This window comes from Eublepharis macularius, chromosome 10 (genome assembly GCF_028583425.1).
Source record: "Eublepharis macularius isolate TG4126 chromosome 10, MPM_Emac_v1.0, whole genome shotgun sequence".
NCBI lineage: Eukaryota > Metazoa > Chordata > Lepidosauria > Squamata > Eublepharidae > Eublepharis > Eublepharis macularius.
In genome coordinates, this window is record NC_072799.1 from 11,475,825 (window position 1) to 11,499,128 (window position 23,304).

The 23,304-nt window shown below is 42.1% G+C and overlaps 1 protein-coding gene across 7 annotated transcripts in view; it reads right to left on the minus strand.

The window, feature by feature from the left end:
• Positions 1-23,304, minus strand: part of RUFY3 (RUN and FYVE domain containing 3) — a 74,014-nt gene that overhangs the window by 25,679 nt on the left and 25,031 nt on the right. For 3 of the 7 annotated variants that reach the window (XM_054989826.1, XM_054989829.1, XM_054989831.1), the window contains exons 2-10: positions 16,130-16,303; positions 14,745-14,862; positions 9,713-9,814; positions 7,694-7,817; positions 5,431-5,492; positions 4,062-4,127; positions 3,891-3,960; positions 2,071-2,163; positions 1,511-1,594 (exon numbers count right to left, since the gene is read on the minus strand). In XM_054989826.1, the coding sequence (XP_054845801.1) occupies positions 1,511-1,594; positions 2,071-2,163; positions 3,891-3,960; positions 4,062-4,127; positions 5,431-5,492; positions 7,694-7,817; positions 9,713-9,814; positions 14,745-14,862; positions 16,130-16,303 (893 nt within the window). Of the gene's footprint in view, positions 1-1,510; positions 1,598-2,070; positions 2,164-3,890; positions 3,961-4,061; positions 4,128-5,430; positions 5,493-7,693; positions 7,818-9,712; positions 9,815-14,744; positions 14,863-16,129; positions 16,304-22,904; positions 22,959-23,304 lie in introns of all 7 variants that reach the window. The other 4 variants (XM_054989825.1, XM_054989828.1, XM_054989830.1 and 1 more) reach the window with 2 other exon arrangements.

Below are 23,304 nucleotides of genomic sequence, written 5' to 3' on the forward strand. Positions count from 1 at the left end.
AAACCTTCCAGACAAATTCCAGAACACTAGAGGCCTGCCGTAGAAAAAGCAACAGACAGTCTTTAACTCTACCCAATGTTTTGTACTATGAGCTTAGATAAGGCAGAGGTTGAACCTGTTTCATCAGATGGGTGACACAATTGTACCTGAAGAAGTAAAATCTAGCATACGAAAGGTGATTGCCACAGTACATTTGGTGGTCTTTAAGGCAGTGGTACTCAAACTTTCTGAACTTACTCAAGTCTTCAAGACCCACTTCAAAACACACTTTGCAACTGGATCTAAAAAAGTACAGCATCTCCTCCTCTCTAATATAGCAGAAGTAGGAATTGAGGGAAGATGGCTTCACAATGGAACAACTACGCTGAGGGTTTTTTTCCTCTCCTACTGCAGGTATTTATACCCTGGGTGTGAGTCAAACGAAGGGCTCTCTGCCCGTGGATTACAGCTTGGGGCCTTGGCCAGTTAGATTGACCTGATTGACCTAATGTCTTGTTTACTTTTTTCTTTTGCTATTTTTTATGCTGTGACCTTACATTTGTTTAAGCTGCTTTGGATCCCCCATTAGGGAGGACATACTTAATAAATAAAATACAAGAATCTCACATCAGTTAACAATGAACAACTTGGCATTTTATTTTTATTTTTAATTTTGATTTCTACTCATATGGCATTACAGAAAATGCCTGTTTCATGATGTTTCATACTTCATGCAGCAGTGATCTCAAATCTGCTATCAACTCTCCCATCCAATGACTAACCAAGACTGACCCTGCTTAGCTTCTGAGATCAGGGCCGTTTCCACACAGCTTACCTTCCCTCGGAACGACCTGGAACATCGAGCAAAAAAGTGGAAGATTGCATTTTCTTGCGCGAGATTTGCGCGACATCGCACAAATCTCGTGTGAGAAAACGCGATCTTCCACGGTTTTTGGTGCGATGTTCCGGTCATTCCGAGGGAAGGTAAGCCTTGTGGAAACAGCCCTGACAAGATCAAGCTCTCCTGGGCTGCTATCTAAAATAATTGAAATAAGGTTTAGAGCAGGTGTCCTCAAACTTTTTGAGCCTGCAGGCATCTTTGGAGTTCTGACACAGGGTTGTCACAACCACAAAATGGCTGCCTCAGGAGGTGGAGCCAACCACAAAATGTCAGGAGGTGAGGTTATGCATAACTCTAATAGTAACTAATATTTCAGATAGCAGCTCTGTTTAACAGGATGCTTTATAAGACGAACATATTGTTTTTTTTAAAAAACCTGCAAACGCACAGCTTACCTTCAATCATTCAATCATGATACCTTCAATCATGCCAAAGCAACATTTTAAAAATCTATACAGCCAATCAGATCTCCGATGGCCAAACAGAACCTCTGCTGCACAAAAGCCCATCTGGCCCTGCCTACTTTCTAAAAATACTTGGCAGGTGCCAGGAAAGGTGCCTGCACGTGTCACGTTGGGGACCCCTTACTCGGAGTGTTTTTAAACTTAAGCTTTTTCCTGTCTTGCTTACCAGCCGTAGCTGTGTTTCCTCCTTCAGCTGTTTCCGTGCGTCACTTAAGGCTTGTCCATCTGCAGTTCTGTCTTGTTTATTTACCTGCTGTTAATCAACAGACCAGAAAAGCAAACGAAGTGGAAATTTTTAGCACTCAAGCATCCAGTGAAAGAATCATGAAAAGTGTTCTCTAAAACTAGTGTTGTGCAGCTGCTAGAAAATCTGAAGCCGCATAAGATGTTTGACTATCAGTGTATTACAATAGATAACGTAAACTTAAGCTTTGAATACATTTGAGTAAGAACAAGAATCGGCTTCCTGTAACTGCAGTAGAAGAAGAAGATTTGGGTCCAGTAGCACCTTAAAGACCAAGAAGATTTGGGGGGGGGGGGTTCCACCTGAAGAAGCCACATACATATTGGTGTGTTTCTGCCAATTTAACACACACAGCATGTTGCAGGAAAAGCAACAGGAGCAAGAAGGGCAGAGCAGAACAAACCGTCAGCCAATCTGCAGACCATTCCCTATAAAGAAACCAATCTATCTACCTCCCATGCCCAGCCAATAAACATACTGACCTTCCTGTTGGATTCTAACATGTACGAACTCTCTTCTTTGACTCTCTCCATCTCTCCTTGCAGTGTTATAATTCTATTGTTTGCAACAGCAAGCTAGATAGCAACAGGAGTTAAAATAATTATTTTCAGCTTCAACAGATACTGTGTTGGTACTCAACAGTGGTTTAAAACATTATGTCTGAGAGAGCTGGTGTGATGCAGGGGTGTACAGAAGGCTGGACTTGGCTTAATTACATGTAAGTTATTTATACCTATCTATGGGGGTCATAATACAAGGCTTAATACTCACGTAGCATCCTACTAGGTTACAGAACAGTTGTTGGAATAGGAATGTTGTTGATTAGAGATGGGCACGAACTGAAATACGAACCAAAATTAAGCACGAACCAGGCTGGTTCATGGTTCGCGAACCGCGGTTCGTCATATCCCATTTCTGACGAACCATCACGAACTTTAGGCTGGTTCATTTGATTCGTTTTTTGGTTCGTGACTGCAGACAGCCTGGTGCCAATCAATCAGTTTCCTAGGTTTTGGAATGGACTTCCTACAGACCTTCTGCTGACCCGGAAGTGACCTTCTGCTGGCCCGGAAGTGACGATTTTCTGACCTGGATGTGATCTTTTCATGAACCAAATCAATCAGTTTGCGAACCAGGGGCAGGTTCGTGAAAGTTCGTGGTTCATGAAATTTGACGAAACTTTTTCCAGTTCTTGCCCATCTCTATTGTTGATCATAAAGGTTTATATTTTCAGTAAAACTATTAGTGTTGTTCATGAAAACAGCCACATAACAGGATATAATATGTACTTGTCTGTACGAAATGGCAGCGAGAAATCCCACTGCATGAAGATGCCATGTTTATCTTGCATAATCCTACATCTACGGAAGTGCTCAATCCATTAAACTACACTAGCTCTCAAACACAGGGCAGGTACAGCAAACGGCAATTCAAGTTGGCAAGTCAGCAGTGTGGGTGCACAAACGGAATTAACAGCAATCCTAGACGTAAAGACGGGTGGATGGCTTTCTCTGCAGATTTTATATATATATATTAGAGAGAGAGAAACTGAGAGAACCAGCCAACTTCACCTTATACCATGAACAGCCAAATTCAATCTTGCATGGTCATTGTTTCAAAGTAATTAAAAAACCACATTGGTCCATCAGTTCACAAAGCAGGACTGCATGAATTATTTCCTCTTGCTAGCATTTCCTTGCTGCTGTGACTCTCTTTAAGAACTTAAAGACTCCCAGAAGTCAGCAAACTTTGGATGGTCTATCAGAAAGTAGACAGTGGTCCAGTAATGGACTGCAAACCACTTTCTGTGCACACAAAACTTAGACTGATGCTACCACTTACTCTCTTGAATTCATTCCCTCTTTACAGAGAGAAACGAGGGTGCAGCCCATAGCTAAGAGTTCCATTACTACCCTGTATAATTCAGCACAAATTAATCACGGTCTGATGCATATCAAACTGACTGGATCACTTCTAATCCAATGAATGTGCGTGCACGTGCTCACACACACTGTGTGTGATCCTACGAACACCTGCCTGGGAATAAGACCCACAGAGAAAAATGAGACTTATGTCTGAGTAGACCTACCTAGGACTGTTCCCTGTGTATCCCCTTATGAATTCGACCTTCACCGGTCTGATCAAAATGGGTATGAAACTATCTGATTTTATAAAATGAGATTTAGTAGACCTGTGTCTGACAGACATTAATACGTTAGACACCAGATAAAACCTAATTCAACCAGTGCCTGACTTCCCCTCCCAAACAGAAAAATAAAGCTTTTACTGCATTGCCACTTACCTCCCCGGTAAGTTTAGTGTTGGATTTTTCTAAAGCATCAACCTTTGCCTGCAGATTGTTGACAGTGGCACTGTTAAATTAAAGAGATCTCCAGTAATTATACTGAAACATTTAGCTTTTGCCAACCAAGCCTTTTTACAGATTACAATTAAATAGTAAGCTGCTCTTCACCTTAAATGTCTGTTGAGTTCTTCTACATAATTCTTCTGGTCCAGAATTGCGGTAATTTGACCGTCTCTGAAAATGGAGCACAAGGAACAGTAAGCAAGGTGGCCGCTACAATCCAAGAAAAACATAACCAACCAGTTCAAACCAAGCCAGAACTGTGGCATGGCATTCTGTGAACGAGCCTTGAGCTCACAAGCCAGCTGCTACCCCTTCTCCATGCTGCAATTCCTCGCTTACTTCATGGCAAACCTGCAAGCTTTGGTTTGGACATACCCTCCAAGTCAGAAGAATTAGAAAACCTCGGTTTAATCATGGTAACCCATTTTGGCCTGGAAAGTAAGTGCAAGTCATGCTTTGCTGGGTCAGACAGAACAGAAAATGATGCTCAGAGCAAAAGAGAGGGTAACTGGAATATGTGAGAAGAAAGGATCACGTAAGGGCTGATTCAATGGTCTCTGCCACCTGAAGAGGTGGGAGCATCCCCTAGTAATGCTACTGATGTCTTGCTCCAAGATAGCCTTTAAAGGCAGGCAGTAGTGCAGGGGTCACCAAACTTTTTGGGCACACAGGCACATTTGGAACTCTGACACAGTGTGGTGGGTGCAGCCACAAAATGGCTGCACAGTCACATCACTTCCAGTGACGCCACCGCGAAGGCGCAGGATGCGCGCCCACTTCAAAGCAGCCCGATTTGGGCCTCAAACGGGCCCAAATTGGCCCATGGCAAAGCATGAGAGTGCTCTTGGGGCGGTGCGATGATGTCAATTACATCATCGTGCCACCCTGGCAGTGCGCCTGGGAGGCCCCCGCCAGCCAGGTAAGTGGAGGTGGGTATGATGCCTAACATCAGATGCATGGAGGCTATGAAGAAACATACCCTCCATGCATCTGACGAAGAGAGGTACGGCTCTCAAAAGCTTATGCCACAGTAAAGTTGGTTAGTCTTAAAGGTGCTACTGGACTCTTTTTTCGCTTATACAGTCGCATACATCTTTATGCAAGCAGAACCATGGTTGCTGCACTAAATATGGTTACAACTATATATGCATGCGCATGAAAACAGATGTATTGCTGTTTACGTAACTGTTTGAAGCAAGCCATATCACCGGTGGGGGCGGGGAGGGGGAATAACCTGGCTATGCATATAGTTTCTAAGCATTTTAAGTTTTCTTATTTCCTTATGAATTGTTTCAACTTAAAATGCCAGGTTTAAAAAAAGCTATGCAAATCATGATGAGGTTTGTGTTAAGCCTGTATTTGCATTGCATTGCATAACTGGAGATAAGATACAAGGCAGCCTGACCGCTTCCAGTAAAATTCAGCGTCATAGAACAATCTAGCTGCTAAACCCTGAATAGGAGAAAATACTTACCCCTCAGTGCCTTTGCTACTGCTTCCATCCTTTAAGTACATAGAAAAATCAATAACGCCAACCTACAAGAGAAGATCGTAAACACTTCATGTCAAAAGCAATCTAGATTTCTTTTCAAATACAACTTAAAGAAAGGCAATGAATCAAACAGATGAGCCAGGCACTCAAGTCTTCCTATCTGGTTCCTTCTCCAGCCGCTTAATCCAGCCCCCAAATGGCTTTTTAGACACGAGGCATTTTGCTGTTTGGCAGAAAGAACTGCTGAAAAGAAATCAGATGGGAAAACTCTGGTGTGTGTACACTGCTGCTTGCAATTGTATCGTTCATCTTGCTGGACCACAGCTACAGCCTCTTTAAGAAGACATCTTACGGAAATAAACCAAGCAGAGCTGGGAACTAAACCTGCATCTTACTGAGATCTTCTATTATTTCCCACAATCGAAATAAGGCAGGACAGTAGTTGCTTGCCAGCAAGTAAATAGAAATTTTCCATGTAAATTAGTTCCCCTTAGTTCTCTTGTTTACAGCTACTCACGTTCTAGATCCTGTACACAGAATCCAGTAGCTGGCAAAGTACATTCCCAAAAATCTCTACTAGCCTTCTCAAACATGCAGGTTTCTAGATCTCATGATTTGGAAGACATCTGCAGTGTGTTGACCTCTCATTGTATGTCCCTAGCCACAGTCTCTTCTCTGCCATTTGTCCCAAAGTTCAAGAAAAAAAGGCATAATACATTTTTTTAAAAAGATCAAATCGGCATGATTATGTCTGCAAAGAAAAATTTATTTCCCCTTCTTACAGTGCAAGTGCTTGTTTAAGCACAAAAAACCAGCCACTTGTTTCCTTGAAACACAGTGTTACCCCTCTGTTTCTGGGCAGAATTCAAAGGGCTAGTTCTTATCTTTAAGGCCCTGAACAGCTTGGGGTGGGGTACCAGAAGGACTATCTCCTTCTGTATGTCCAGTCTGCCATCTGCTTCCCAAGACTTGCTTTCAGTGCCCAGCTACAGAGGTGAGGTGGCTGGCAACTATCCACAGGGCATTTTCTGTGGTTGCACCTTGCCTCTGGAACACGTTCCTCCTCGAGTCTTGCCTGGCTCCGACCATACTGTCTTTTGGGCACCAGACCGAAACATTTCTTTTTACCAAGGCTTTTCATGAAATGGTTTTATCTTTTTAGCTATTTTATGATCTGTTTTTAGCCAGAGGTCTGTTTTATAGAGGTTTTTTTAGCGTGCTCAGTGATTGTTTTATGCTGTTTTTATGCACCTGGCTTGTTTTATACTAATAATTATCATTTTAAATGATTTTACAGTATTGGTTTAACTTCGAAGCTGCCTCATACAGGACTCTGATAGGTGGCACATAGATTCATCCCCCAAATAGTAGAGTCCAGTAGCACCTTTAAGACTAAGCAACATTATTGTAGCATAAGCTTTCGAGAACCACAGCTCTCTTCGTCAGATCTATCCCCCAAAATAAATTGTGACCAGGTCAGGGATCATGTTTTGTATTAGATTATGCTACTTTAGCATAGCGGTTAAGCTGGGTTAGGAATCAGCACTCTGCTGGTTCAAATCCCACTACTGCCATGAGCTCAGCAGGTGGCCTCGAGTAAGCCACTCCTCTCAGCCCCAGCTCCCCAGCTGTATTGTGGATATAATAATAACCTGAGTTTGTTCATCGCTCTCAGCGGGGAACTAATCTGTTTAGAAGAGCAGTATATAAGTGCAGTTATTATTATTTTCCTTTTGTCTGCTTTTACTCTGTACTTTAAAATGGGTACTAAAGTTCACTTTTTCAGCTGTGAAAGCTGTGACTACAAGAGCAGAAAACCAAGAAGAGGAATAGAAAGTGTAATTTCTCATTTAAACAATGAGTGAAAAAAGCATAACAGAGGGAAGTGGAAAGTATGTACTATACAGAGTACACGGTCAATAGGTTCTGTACAGCTGATACAGGACAAATGGTTCAGGAAAGGCTTGTAGGCATGTTTCAAACACACACACTCACACAGCGAAATAAAACATACTCCTCTTCCCTCTAAATATCAAGAAAATACAAATCAAAGCCACAAGCAGCCCTCCGTAATTCTGACTTTCTTAAGTCAAATGAAAAGTAAACATAGCAAAAGCTTATGCAACAGTTTTATCAAACCAAAATGCAATAACTATGGCGCACATACACAGAAGCTGGGCTTTTTTTCAGTGTAATCAAAACAAAATAAGATCCCCCAATTAAACGTTAATCAAGCATCCAGCACCTGGGAGTCCAAGTCTTCACCCTTCATGCAGAAATTTGCATCAATGACATTCAAGCCGACTAGGAGGCCAGCAATTACCACACCTTCCTCCTCCATCATGAGCGCATTTGGTTCATAAAATTCACTGCAAGAAAAATCGAAATCAGGCTTCCTAACTCACTTAATCTTTTAAAACGAAAAGGTGTAGCATTTACTCAAATGCAAGAATACGTTTTTTCCAGGTATGCCATAAAAGGGGGGGGGAGCATCTTTCATTCACATATAAATTATGTCCAATAATAAAAGCACCTTATCTATATAATTTCAGAGGGGGGGTCACCTTACATTCAAGGTTGTCTCGCTTTCAAGAAAATACAGTATAATTGGAGTGTAACACAGATAAACGTACATTGGATTCCACACCATCCTCTTGGTTGCAACATACAAACATCATTCCAATGAAGGAAAATCCTGAGTCTTTGTGAGAAAGGCGGCCCATGAATGAAGTAAGAATAACGAAAGCCATTTAGATATAGATCACCAGCGCCCACACATTGAATTGTAGCTTTTGCTAACCTCCATCAACGGCTGCTTTTAAATGTCAAATGTTTGAAAAGCCATTTGCAATATTTATTTGTTTATGTCCTTTATAGTCTACCTTTCTCACTGAGACTCAAAGTGGACTACACAATGCAAGATTAGTACAGTCAATATCAAGGACATTTCCATAAACAATGGTATAGGGTAAATAAATACAAGTTTACAAAGACATAGCATTAGCAAGAATCCAATACGGAGTTGAAGAAATGTTGAAACGCAGCATAATTCTAGGACTGACATCAGACAACATACAACTGCCCAGTAGGCTCATACTTGAAGCACAGGTAGCACAAAGGAACACATACTTAAAGCAACAGATAGTACCTAAGGCAACACAGTGATGAAGTCTATGGTCCCTAATTCATTCGTGAAGTATCTGAGACCACCCCCTCCCTACAATACAGCCCTCCTATGACCATTTGTTTAAACCAAACAATCTCTTCAATGTGTTTTTTCTGAATCAGGGCTAGAGTAAAGTAATTAATGCAAATAAAAATTAAAGAAGATACAAAATTTCAGCACCATTAACAGCAAGGAAATATTTTTCCATTATTAAAATAAATAAGTCACTATGTGTCATTTTTAATGCTATCTTAGAGTTAACAAAATACATTTAATAACTTTTTAATTAAATTTGCCCTGAGCTACTAGAGGTTATAGATTTATAAGTTAACTATGAAACGCAGAGAGCCAAATATCCTCCCACTCCGATCTTTCTAATACCATAAGCATATTTTAAGTGAGGGAAAGAATGAATCTACACAGGCAAGACAGGGGTTAGGAAAACTATCTGGAAGAACTTTTGCCAGCTGCCTTTGCTTACTGAGAAGGCCTCTCACTTTTGAAAGTCAACTTTTTAATGAACTCTACTGCTTCATTCAATGCTGCTATATTTCTGCCATAACCCTAAGAATAAGAGGGTTCAACTTTCAGCCATCCAGCCTCCTTATTGAATTGGGGCCCCTCTGTACTGATATTTTCCCCATAAAAAACTCCATGTTTGAAAATGCAAGCATACTGGCACATCTGAAGTGCAGCGGGAATTTGGTTTTCCTGCAGGCAGGCAGATAAGACTGTCACCATTCACGCCAGTTGCCTGATCTGTAATCTTTGTACTGGCCATGAAACAAACTGTGCCGGACTTTATGTCCGACAGTGTACACAATTTCTTCCTTTATCTACATGTAGGGGAAAAGGCAGATACACAGCACTCCTCTCAGTTGTCTTGCAAGGACAAGCACAATGTGACAACCCTGAAAGTTGCCCGATACGGCTCCTTTTACATTCAAACCATGCTGCTGTCCAAAAATCCTATGTGCGTCTCCAAAACAGCCGTGATTCCAGTGATGAAGACAGACACCGCAAAAACGCTCAGGGAGAAAACCAGCGTAGGTGTGATGAAATCAAGGTTTCAGCATTAAGGTCATAATAACTACTCACCTGAGAAGTTCCCTTCTGTTTACCAAGGCTTTCATATACTCTGAAAGTTTCTTCTGCATTAGTGCTAGGCGAAGCCAGGCTCTTCCCCTCCCCACAGGAGTCCTATCGAATTCCAGAAATAAAACACAGAGGAGCTGTTAGGCACAGCGCTCCAAATTCTGAACATGCAATACAATGGTAAAATTATGCAAGTTTATTACTACTGCAGATATAAACTATCCAGAAATGATGAAAGACCCTGCCCCGAAGTCTTTCTGAAAAAAGCAGCATGTTCGGGGGGTGGGGGGAATGAATGTATACATTTTAAATTCTTAGTTATTTATTTTAATCATTATACCCTACTTTCCTGCCCAATGGGGGACCTAATGTGGCTTACATCATTTTCTTCTCTTTTATTTTATCCGCACAACAGCCCTGTGAGGTTGGTTAGATTGAAAGTGTGTGACTGGCCAAGGTCACCCAGCCAGCTTCCTTGGAAGATTACGTTTTCACCCCTGGGTCTCCCAGTTCGTAGTACAACACTCTAACCACTATACCACACCGGTTCTCAAATTCTTATCAAACCTAAACGTGCTTTACTGCTTTGACAACAAAATGCATCATTTATAACTTAGTTGGGGATATAAAATTGTACTGTTTGGCATATTTATGTTTGTGGGGAGGGCGGGCTAAAAATCAAATCAAATCAATAAATGCCTTAGTTTTCTACAAGTAAAATTGCCAGTATATCGAATGCCAGAAAAAGGAATCTGCAAACTGCTATGCTACCTAAAGCACGTATCTTAGTTTAAAAGGTCAGCAGCAGCAGAGGCAAGCAAGAAACAGGAAGCAAAAAAGGCCCTGTTTATTTATCACATGAAAATGGCAGTAGAAATCAATTTTGGATTTCAGTATTTTACATATCTATAGTCAGGGTTCATTTTGAGTGGGAATGCGCAGGAATGCAGTTCCGGCAGTTCCCCAAAGAGGTCACATGACAGGTGGCCCCGCCCACCTGACTCTCAGCCATTTGGGGCCCATTTCAGCCTGGATTGGGGCCGAAACAGCCCAGATCGGGCCTCTGACAGGTGGCGGATCCCTCTCCCACTCAGCAGCAGCCCAATCCTGACCATTTTGGGCCCCCTTTCAGACATTTTCAGCCCCTTTTTGCCACTTTGGGTCCAATGTTGGCCCTGAATGGCCAGGATTGGGTCCAAAACAGCAAATCAGTTATGCTAATGACATACTTCCGGTGCTGTCAAGGGACGTGGCATATGCTAGTGAGTTATGCTAATGAGTTCCTCCAGCTCATTTTCTACAAAATGACCCCTGTCTACAGTATAACCAGGAATTATTCTCTAGTGTTGTAGATTGTATTATACAACAATCGCCATAGTACACAAAGGACACAGCGCTCCCCAAAATTCTCTATTAGGAAAACTGTAAAATGGAATTATTTAGGAGGGCACTTTATAGAGGGAATAAAGCTGTAGTAAAACAGAACGGTTTAGGAGGATGCTTTTACAAAGAGGCAAGGGAACTTTTTATTGTATGCATTTCTTGTTCTTAATGCGTTGTTTTCTCATTTCTGGAATCAAGTTTTTGTGTTTCTTACACCATGTTTTGTACTGTTTTTACTGCATTGTTTCCTAACTTTCTATTACAATCTTATTACAATGTTTATTACATATCTAACATTGTTCCTATTGCATTGCTAAATTTTGTAATTTGCCTGCAGTCTCGGCAAGAAAGTTGGACGATGAATAGTAACTGTAACTGTTATTGGCCTCTCTCTTTTTGTGTGTTTTTATTTACTGATTGTATATGTACTTTATTTTAAATAAATGCTGTTCTACTGTTGAAAGTTTTGATGCCCGCCTCCTTGTAGATCCTATTTGGGTGAAAATGAGGCATCAAAATGTTTTAAATAAGATAAACAAACAGCTATATTTGTAGCATATCAAGTTGCTCTTCACCATCTCTATGGAATTCTTTTTGAGCTGGAGGCAACTGGAAACAAACAGTGTTCTAGATGTGATCGCATATATTTGTCACCATCACAGAATTTTCAGACTGCCTGCTCTGGGTTGGGAAATTCCTAGGGGTGAAGCATGGAGAGAGCAGCATTTGGGGTGGGGCAGGACCTTGGAGGGGTATAATGCCATAAGGTCCACACTCCAAAGCAGCCACGCTCTCCAGAGGAACTGATTTCTGTCATGTGGAAATCAGTTGCAATTCCAGGACATCTCCAGCCACCACCTAGAAGCTGCTAACCCGACAGAATACGTTTTTCCATTTTTAATCCTTTTTCTAATAATTAACAACACTGACTTTTTTCATGGCAGTCACATGTTGAGTTGACATGTGCATAAAAACGTCTGCTATGATTACAAGTTTAGAACCCATCGATGTGTCTATGAAATCAGGTCTTTTGTTCAAACGTGCATCGCTTTGTGTGTGACCATACTGACTTTTATCCGTCATTCATTCGCCAGAGCTCTGAAATCTCTTGCATTTCACTGTTTTGAATAATCTGGTCACCTGCAACCTTCACCAAACTTGAGTTAATAAGTTAACACTATCAATCCCAACACATATCTTCAGGAGAACTGCCGCCTCCAAGAAAGTCCTGTTTTCTAACCTCTAATTTTTGTCTTTTAATCTTTCACCAATACATAACCATCAGAAGCCGGCTCGCCCGCAGCAATGCCGGTTTTCTAGGGCTGCATTCGGACATAACGATAAACAACCTGCTGTTTCATTGGGATTAGGTGAAAAGGAGAGGGGGGAAGCAAGAAGGTGCTAATTATGAAATGTCCTGCAGTTGCACTAAATCAGGTAATGGCCACGTTCTAGGCAGCTCTGAGCTTGCACTTAATTAAATGTTAAGTCACAGCTGGGGTAGTAGTAACCGTCAGATTAGAGTAGTTTAATATTTTATGATTCCACGGGTAAAGAGTTCAAAGGAACTAGTTCCAGCCATCCAATCGAAATGCGAGTTGGTACTGCACTCGAGGCAGCCTCCCATGGGACTTTGCCGTTCAGCCCTTTAATTTCATGGCTTTTTCACATGAAAGGTTCCTACCGAGGACCTGCACTGTCCTCATTCCTTTATCTTGCGGCCTCCCCTTCTCTCTCCATCATTTCTCACTTTGCATCCAATTAACCTTGCTCTAAGACACTTCACTAATATTTTAGCAGAAGCTAAATCTCCTTCTAATGTTGAAGTTTAGCCTATACAGTTCAAAGATCTTCACATACATTATACATATCCTTGTTTTCTATGTAAATATACACTAGACCTGCTAGTCTACCTGGTATAGTGAAAGATCTCCCACCCAGCACTGCTCAGATTGGCGGTGGGAGGAAATTGGCATCCTCTGTGTGATGACATTGCTTTTGTCGCTAACCGGAAGTGATGCCTTCACATCTGATAACACTCTAGCACTGACTCCAAGCTCTATGGTTAAACCATAGAGTTTTGGGTGAATGCTAGAATGTCGTACCTCTCTCTGGTGTTCACCTACCTGCCAATGGGGACACAAAAAACAGGGACTCTGAAGATTATCTGAATTAGTAGGCATGTTTATATAGCAGAAGATCTACTTTCATGTACCCTGGCCTTTATAGGTAATGACCAACACTTTGAAACGAGTTCAGGAGGACATCTTTTACAGCTGGAGAGCTATGGTCGCCCTATACCTTGACTCAGCAAGCAGCCAAATCACCATGTTTTGAAACAGTTGAAAGCTTCTAAACTATTTCCAAAAGCAGCTCCATGAAGAGCATGAAGCTGTAATCCAACCTGGATTTTTACGTTATATGGACAACTATGGCCAAACTATATTATCCTGTACTCCTTAGAGCAATCTTATAAGATAGATCAGTATTACTATAGATGGATCAAAATCTGAAAGAGTGGCAGAGTTCATGGCAGAGGCAAGACCTGAACCAGGAATTTTGTGATTCACCGTTAAGTCATAGCCATCACGCTACACCAGCCTTTATTTACAATGCTGTTACAAGCTCCCCTTTGTGACCCAGCACATCAGATTTACTGCTGTGAGTATGGGTAAGTGCATGCAGTTGTGCAAAATCAACATTACTTTACAATATAAATAATATAGCCTATAATTTCAGGAGAAAAGCTGTATGTACGGGTAACACACAATATTTGTACCGTAACAGTGACTGACAACCTTGAAATTAAATTAAATGTGACCAAAAAAACTGGTCAAAGAAGACACTGAAGCAAATCAAGCCCTGGTGTCTGGACAATAGGCCAAGTCTCTCCCTGCTTCTTCACCTATCTACTTCCCCCTCCTGACCTTTTCCACCTACATATTCCACCAACCTTCAGCATCTTTTCCAAGCTCTCTGCTATTTCCCTTATACCTTACTCACATGTGCACTCTTTTGTCTTCTCCTTCCTTTTCTCACTGCTGTATAAGGGAAAACTACTGCCTAACCACCAACTAATACTTATAAGAAAGTATGCATACAGGGCCGGCTCCATCATCGCCGGCACCTGAGGCAGCTTAATGCTGCCTCTGTGTGAGTGCGCGCGTATGCACCGGACTGTGTGATGACATCACTGCGTGTGACGTCATCATGCAGGGGCTGGTGAACGCATGGGGGGCCTTCCAGCCCTCCCGTTCAGTTGCTCTGCAGGCCAGGTGCAGCCGTCTGCCCTGGCCGTTGGCTGCGCCTGGCCCGTACAGCAACTGAATGGGAGGCTGCCCGCTCAGCTGCCCCACGCTGCCACCGCCAGCATGCGCTCCTGGACAGCGCTGGTGGTGGCAGCTCCGTGGCGTGCGCCCCTGCCTCCGGGCCAGCGACCCTCCGGCGCCTCAGTGCCCTGAGGCGGCAGCCTCACCGGCCTCAATTGGCAGGCCGGCCCTGTATGCATACACACCAGTTTTCTCCACAGCAGAACATGGAAAAATTGGGGTTGTGAGTGGCTGGCTAGCAGCTGATCGTGCAATAGATGGATCACTGAACTACCTGCACGTCCTTAACCAGTGTCTTGTTGAAAGAACAGCCATTCACTTACTTCAGTCCTGGGAGATCTTTCACACTTGCTGTGATCTCTGCAGCTTCAGGGACAAACTTCTCTACCAACTCCAGAGGACCCCAAAATGACTTGTTTTGGCCCAGAAAAGTCTTCTTGGCTAAATAAAAACATTGTTATTTATAATGCCTGAATGAATCGCATTAAAATGTCAAATAATACATTTCAAAACCTCACACAAGGTTTCCTGACCTTTATCCTACATGCTTTCTTCAATCCTGTTCCCCCACCCCCCTTCCTCAACTGACAGCTCCTGGAAACAAAGCTTTCTACAGAGATGGCGACTCTAAAATTTGTTTTAGCATGGGCAGTGGTAATACTTCTAAGTATTACTTTGAATTAAGCCTTCAGCTACAACTGACGTGAAGCACATCAAACCAGACAAGATGAGTGCAGGGCTTCTTTTCTGAGAAAAGAGGTGGTGAAACTCAGTGGGTTGCCCTCGGAGAAAATGGTCACATGGCCGGTGGCCCCGCCCCCTGATCTCCAGGGGCACGGAGGGCAATCTAAACTCCCCTCTGTCTGGAGATCAGGGGGCGGGGCCACCGGCCATGTGACCATTTTCAAGAGATTCCGGAACTTTCAAGAGATTCCGGAACTCCGTTCCACAGCGTTCCAGCTGAAAAAAGCCCTGGATGAGTGTATGCCAATGTAAACCACTGGCACACAAAACAAAAGTAACTTGTTTTTTTTTTTTTGCTTGTTGCTATAATCATTATAAAATTATTTCAAAACAGCATATGACTGCTAAAGCAGTGGATGGATTTGCAGTTCCATTTATCATTACTAGAAAAAAAGAGCCGGTTCATCTTTTCCTCCCCTACTCTATAATTGTCAGTTTTCAGACCTTACCCTCTCTCTTTCAGGAAACGGTTATGTAGTTAATATTCATCAGGCGTCTATCTATAGTGTCATAATTATGTCACAAACCTTATTTAGCAGAGACATACAGGTCCATAAAAATAACCATAGAAGTGTCTTCCTTCTGAATACTCCAGGATATATACTAAAACTGCAATCCGATGCTGAATTACTCCAGTCTAAGTCCATGGATCTCAACGGGCTTAGACTGGAATAACTCCGCTGTGCCGCAAGCCTCCGCTTTAAGAAGAAGTAAGGGGTGGCAGGCCACCACTTCAAGCACCAGGTTCTGTTGCCACAGGGGCCACTTTCAGTTGCCTACGCCTATTCGTATGACGTAGGGAGCTGAATGTGGGCCGGGGCCTCCATCTGCTGACTCCTCGTGCAGATAGCTACGTGTACGGAACAGAAACGGGAGACACAATAATTAAAAGCCAGTTCCAACTCGGTATTTAGCAGGAACCAATCCCCAAACGAGACCTACCACCCCGTCTATAAACACTCACCTTTTAAGCCGTGTTTAAGGCAGTGTTCCATTACTACAAAAAACTGCTGAAGGGGTGCATAGTCAGAGTCCAGTGTTCGGCCAAGATTAAGTGCGGATTCGATCAAGCCCTTTATACTCAGTTTAGCCATATTCATCAGGTTCATGCGTTCATTAGCCATGAGATAATTGGGATCTGCAACACACACACACACGTAACAAAAGGCTGGTTAGTAAAATGCAGTTGTAGAGTCTCCATCACTTTTATTATTGGAATAAAATTAATGCTTTTAAAAGTGGTAATGGTCATACTTAGCAAAACAGACACATTTTAGAGGGTAGAGTAAAGAGATGGACAGAGTATCTGGAAGGACTGAACACAGCTTCAGCATTTACTTTAAAAAAAAACTTTGAAGAAGGCAGTACAAAGATGTAGTCGATAGAACAGGCACCAAAGCTTCCCGAAGCTTTAAACTGGTACAAGAAAAAACTAGGAGTGTCCCAAGAAAAATGCTTTGAAAGTCTTCCCATAATATTTCAGTGAATACGTTCTCTAGGGAATTGTTTAATCTGACAAATGGAGAATGCTTTATAATTAGCTTACCCAAAAAAATTAAGAGAACATGGCAGTAAGTGATGAAAGACTCTGGCAAGGATTTTGCAGAATTTCTGTATTCTCAGTCTGTTTAATCCCCCAAACAGTGTGTGTAAAAGGGGGGGGGGACTGTTGTACCTTACAAACCAACACTTTTACACACACTTCATAAAAGAACTGATGCAATCTATAAAGGCTCTACAGTTATGCTGTGCTAAGTCATACCATAGCATCAACATACCAAATTCAAGACAGATTACAAGTCAAGAACATGTTTCTTGCCCCTAAAAAAGTGAAATTCAAATTTATTAGGCACTAGCAAAAATGGGATGCTGCCAGATTTGGGTATTAGATCCAGCCAGAGTCACCAACTGGCTATTATTATCTGGTGTTTTCTCTTCTGACAACTAGTCAGAGATATCAGCTGACCCAAGTTTTCCTCAGGTGTTTCTCCTCACTGGATCCTGTTCCATGTCTTCCCTCGTACTGGAACTCTCCCTGTTTGCTTCAGCTAAGCATGCTTAGAATTTCAGTAAACCCGGAGCTTTTTTTCTGGGAAAAGAGGTGGTGGAACTCAGTAGGTTGCCCTTGGAGAAAATGGTCACATGGCTGGTGGCCCTGCCCCCTGATCTCCAGGGAGATCCAGGGAGTTGAGATTGCCCTCTGTGCCGTGGAGGGGCCACCAGCCATGTGACCATTAGATTGCCCTCCGCCCCACATGGGCGGGGCCATCAGCCATGTGACCATTTTCAAGAGGTTCCGGAACTCCATTCCACAGCGTTCCAGCTGAAAAAAAGCCCTGAGTAAACTAAAACCAAACTCATTTGAACTTAAGGAGAAATTTGGGGCCTTTTGTGGGCTGTTGGGTTAAATTTTGATCCAATGCAGTTTTCTGACAGCCGTGTTCTATTTCAAGCCCACAAGACTCCAAAGAAGGCCTGAACATTACATTTAATCTCACATTCTCAGGAATATTAGGTTATATATGGAAATGAGGAAAAGGCCAGTCAAAACTATTAATCAATTTTGGGGGGGAAGCATAGGTTAAAAAAAAAAAGCACCCAAGGAAGGAAGTCATTTGAAAGTCATGAAAGTGCTTTTACAGAAAACAGCAATAAAAATGCCAACAGAACCAACATTTTGATGGCCAATATTCTATTTTAAAAACAGAGATAAAAAGGGACAGGCTTAGAAATTGACAATCATTTGAACCTGTTAGTAACAACTGAGAACTTCTGGAAATGTTAATGAACTGTAGCCACACTAGACATAAACAGCAAACATTCTTTATAGGAATTAGGGGATGACTGAGATCTGCAGCAATTTCTATCTCATTATGGAACTTTAACAATCTTTCTAGGCCTTGTTGCTACTCTAGTAGAATTCAACTGAACCATTTATTTATTTGCTTCATTTATATCCTAATAATAACAACATTCAATTTATATACCTCCCTTCAGGACAACTTAATGCCACACTCAAGAGCGGTATGTTATTATTATCCCCACAACAATCACCCTGTGAGATAGGTGGGACTGAGAGAGCTCTGGAAGAGCTGTGACTAACCCAAGGTCACCCAGCTGGCTTCAAGTGGAGGCGTGGGGAATCAAACCCGGTTCTCCAGATTACAGTCCTGCCGCTCTTAACAACTACACCAAACTGCCATTCTCCCCAATGGAGACCCAAAGCAGCTTACATCATTCTCCACTCTTCTATTTTATCCTCCCAATGACCCTGTGAGGTAGGTTAGGCTGAGAGCATGTGAGTGCCTACGCTTCCATGACAGAGTAGGATGTGAATCTGTATCTTTCAAATCCTAGCCCAACACTCTAACCACTATACAACAATGAACCATCACATCCCAAAGGACAGACAACCAGTTCAAGGATGATTTTATTCTCCTCAAAAGCAAGGACGTCTATCATTATCATTGCTACTGTAATTTCTTGGAATTGTAGCAATACAAGTCTCAGGATTTAAGACAGCTATCAACCATAAAATTTGCCTCATCCAGTATCAGATCCAGAGAATGGGATTTCCTTTCTAATTAAAACTAACAAAAGAGTACAAATGAGAAATTGTACTCATAGCCAAGGTCACATCCAGGTCTAAATGTGTATGTCCAAGATTGTCCAGCAAGCAGCTTGGCAAAGACTAGCAAATTTCCTAGCTTATGAACAGGCCTAACCAAGTCTCACCTTTCTGTTGCAAATTTATCTGCAAGGACTGAGCAAGGATTTATCATCCTCAGGGACAACAAAAAGTAGCATAATATCCGGTGTCAAAGAAATGAGGCAACACAGATTTTGAAAAACGGGTTGTTTTACTGCAAAAAATGCACACATCCTCTTTGTAAAGCTACCTTGGCTCTAATCAAATCATAGGCGATGTACATTCTGAACAAGTGACCCTGGTTCTGCTCCCATAAAACACATTCTTTGCAGATTAGGATGCTGCCGCTGTGATGGTCCTCAAACAAAAAACATAAAGCAGGTCAGTCTCAAGAACTAAATGCAAGGCTTTGGCGGAAAAACAAAACCCTGTGACTAAGTCCACCTCTTCGCTTGACCAGAAAACCTCCTTTGTTAGCACAAATCCTTTCTAAAAGTAGCAAGTAAGGCACAACCATTCAGGTCTCCTCCTGAAAAACCACGAAACCTGCCAAAATCGGCTGCCACAGCTAGACCTAGTGCAAATACACAGAACTACCACACATTCTCACACAAAGAATATTTGCAATCCCACTTTCCATACTGAACAGAGGCACTACACACACACACACACACACACACAAAGGAGAGATGCAACAGAATGAGACTGATGCAAGGCAGCGGTGTACTGAGGTACCAACCGTCCATAATTGTTTGGGTTACATACGAACAAAATGCCTTATACTGAGACAGATCATTGATCCATCTGACTCAGTATGGTCTACTCTGGCTTGTAACAGGTCTTCAGGATCTCGGAAAAATAAAGGTCTTTTCCAGAAACTGCTACTTTAGATGGAATTGCCAAGGAGTGGGACCGTCTACCCGCAAAGCAGGTCATTACTACTAAGACAGCACCTCACATCTGCTGAGCAGCGGGCTCCTAAGAGAACTGCATGGTACATTGACCTGAGTTTTTGGAATGCTGTGTGTTTAAAGAGCTGTCAAGTGATGGGCGGCTTATGGAGACCCCGCTAGGGTTTTCAAGGCAAGAGATGGGCAGAGATGGTTTGCCGTTACTTCCGCATAGCAACCCTGCACTTCCTCTACGGTCTCCCATCCAAGTACTACCCAGCGCAGACCCTGCTGAGTTTCCAAGACCTGATGAGATCTGGGCTAGCCAGGGCCAGGGGAGCACAATTAATTGTGGGGATAATAACAACATACTTTGTAAACCACTCTGAGTGGGCATTAAGTTGTCCTGAAGAGCGGTCTATAAATTGAATGTTATTATATTATTATTATTAATCAGGGCTTTGGGGGGGAACGCGGGGGACCAGAGTTCCGGAACCTCTTGAAAATGGTCACATGGCTGGTGGCCCCGCCCCCTGATCTTCAGACTGGAGATCAGGGGGCAGGGCCACCAGCCATGTGACCATTTTCTCCGAGGGCAACCCACTGAGTTCCACCACCTCTTTTCCCAGAAAAAAGCCCTGTTATTAATTATAAGTTTCCACAAAGCCAAAGTTCAATCCCCAAATCAGACCCATTTCTCTCATATTCGTCATGACACACAACCCATGTAGAAAGTATGCTTAAAATTGTGGTGGGATGTACAATGTGTGCTCGGAAAGAATCCATGAGCTGCTGGGAAGAGTATTATACAAATAATTAAAGAATCAAGACCCAAAACACAAAAGTAACTAGACTAGAGGAGGCAAAGTTCAGTTAAAATCACCCTGTTGACGTTACTGTTAAACCTAGGTTAATCCTTAAAACTTTTGCCAATTTGAGTTTGTATGAAGTCACTGGAGAATGTTCTACATCAGGAGACTGAATACAGCGGTCTATTGATTGATTTCATATAACTCCTTTCCAAATTAGGATTAAGGTTTTGGAGAACTATGTAAAACTACCTGGTGTCAGTTAATCACCATTCTTTACTTCTTCTTCTTCTTCTAGCTTTGGATGTTAGTATTTTCAAACACGTGAAATACACAGAAGGACATATTTTTCATAAGCAAGAAGATTTTTCACTTCAAAGGTCATGCAATTCTTCCTTTAAACCAAGTGAGGTTTTCTGCCCCAGGGAACATTCCCATTAGTTTCATTGTTTTTCTCTCAGACTCTGATTCCACTCCATGTTTCCCATTTTTGCTTTCAGCCAAAGCAGGTGTAGTGCTACCTGGTAAACAAACCACGAGTAATGCACATAATATAAAACAAAGTTAATATAAGATCTTCAGAGCAGATCTTCGTTTTAACAGCTTTGTAATTAACTTCGGGGCAGAGCTAGACATTACCTCAGCACCCCTTGGAGTTCCCTCTTTGCCAAGGGATGGAGAAAGGGCACTTCAGGGGTGGTTAACCCCGCAACTGCCCATAAATTTCACCGCAGGGTTAAGCAGCATATCCCACTTTCCAGTTATTTTCTGCAAATGTCCAACCCTTATTAGGGAAACAAGGATTCGGAACCCCGTGTCTCCCTTCACCGTGACTAGTTCTATTCCTCAGGTGCAAGTCTTCAGAACGTCAACTAGCTGGTTAAGATAATTAGCAGCAACCAAGATAAGATACATGGTTGGGTTCCTTACGGCAACTTCCTTCTTTGACATATCTTCGCCTGCCAAATGAGGAGAAGCTGTGCATTTCTGTCATGTTATGAAACCTTAGAGGGATTTCCCCCATCAGAATTCCTCAAAAATGTTCCCTGCCTGAAAATATGGGCAAAGCTTGTCATCAAGAGGGCCAGGCTGCATAAAGTAACGTGGATCTCAAGCTTAAATAGGATGTCTTTTTAAATTATATGGAAATGCTGGCATTTTGCAACTCCACGGCAACCCATAATGAATGCTATTTTGAAAACAAGCATTCTGACTAAAGTTCTCTCTCTCTAGCCTATTTGTTTACACCAGAGATTGCCTCTCCCATGTAATAAAGCAGAGAATGAAGTGCGTATTTTACCAGGAGAAAGGGTGCGAATAACTCAAGACCTTGCTTCTCTGGACTTATCTCCTGCTAAGTCTATTGCCAAAACTCCTTTTTCTCCCAACTGGGCTCTGTTGCTGAAAGTAAACTTGGCAGGAGGAAAAACATCTCAGAAAGGGTCTCAGGGGGCAAGGGAATCTGTGTGTGGGGGGGGGGAGTTCTGCTGTTCTCACCGGCCTATTCCTTCTGTTCTTAAGATTAGGCCTCTGCTCAATTTGGACAGACTTGAGTTAAACTAATTGGGTCTGCTGCCATTTTTATATAACCTTTGAACCTGAGATTGCATCCTGAACAAGCAATCCGGTTGTATTTCACTAAACTCAGTTTTGCCCCCTTCTCTTCTGGTGGTGATTTATATGCATTTCCTGTGTATACCTTCAGATACACACACACTTTCCCTCACTGCTTTCTCTTATACTAACACTTAAACTTGCACAAGTCCACTCATGTATATCAGTCACACGCTTAATAAATTTAATACATATTTTTAAAGGCACAACTAAAAAAAAAATCCAATAAGGAATTCCAAAGATGGAATCTTTCCCAAACTAGTTGAGCTTAGTTTGACAGAAGAAATTAAGATGTCTAGGGTAAACAGCTTTGACGCAATGGCATGATTTTTTAAAAGAAAATATTACAATTTATAATAATGAAGGAGAAAGTCAGAGCAATGACTGGGAAATGAGACACGGAATGATCTATTATGGGATAATTTGTACCTCTTTACTGAGATACAGTGTCGTGTGTGTGCATGCATGCACACACACAATATACCCCACTCCTCCAGAAGTAGAGCACTGAAGAGTTTAACAGATCTCAGGATGAAATGTGGACTATGCCACCTCCTGACAGTTATCAATAGCAGACCACCCCCCTCCCCAGTACAAATGACAACATTGATGAACCCTAAGTATTAGTATAGAACTGGCTTTTAAAAGGAAAAAGTGACCAAACAAAAGTCTGCAAAACATGCTTAGACATACATATGATCACAGGAACTACCCAGCTGAAAAGACCAGTTGGAAATGAAATGGAAATAAGTTGAAAGATGCTGGTGTGGCACGCACCTTCTGCATCATCGCGCAATTGCTCCACCAAATCTGTCAAATCCTCCCAAGAGTCTTTGAAAACAGCCAAAAAAGAAAGGAAAAGAAAGAAAAATGTCATGCAAGCCATGATCCAAAGAAAAGACTGAAAAATCAAGGTAAGAAAAGGAACAGAAAGGGAACTTGTTGAACATTGCAGTCGTTAGAGATTTACAACGGAAAAGCTGCTTTAGTCTGCATAAAGCAACGTAAGAAAACGTATTAGGCAAGAGGAAAAGTACGACGTTTGTTCAAATTTCTTACGTCAGAGAAAAGCAGGTAACTTTAAGACAAAAGAGAAAGTTAAAACTGCCTCAGATTCCACAAAACCATCACCACCCCCATAATATAAGAGGCGCATCTGCTCCAACGTTTAGCTGGA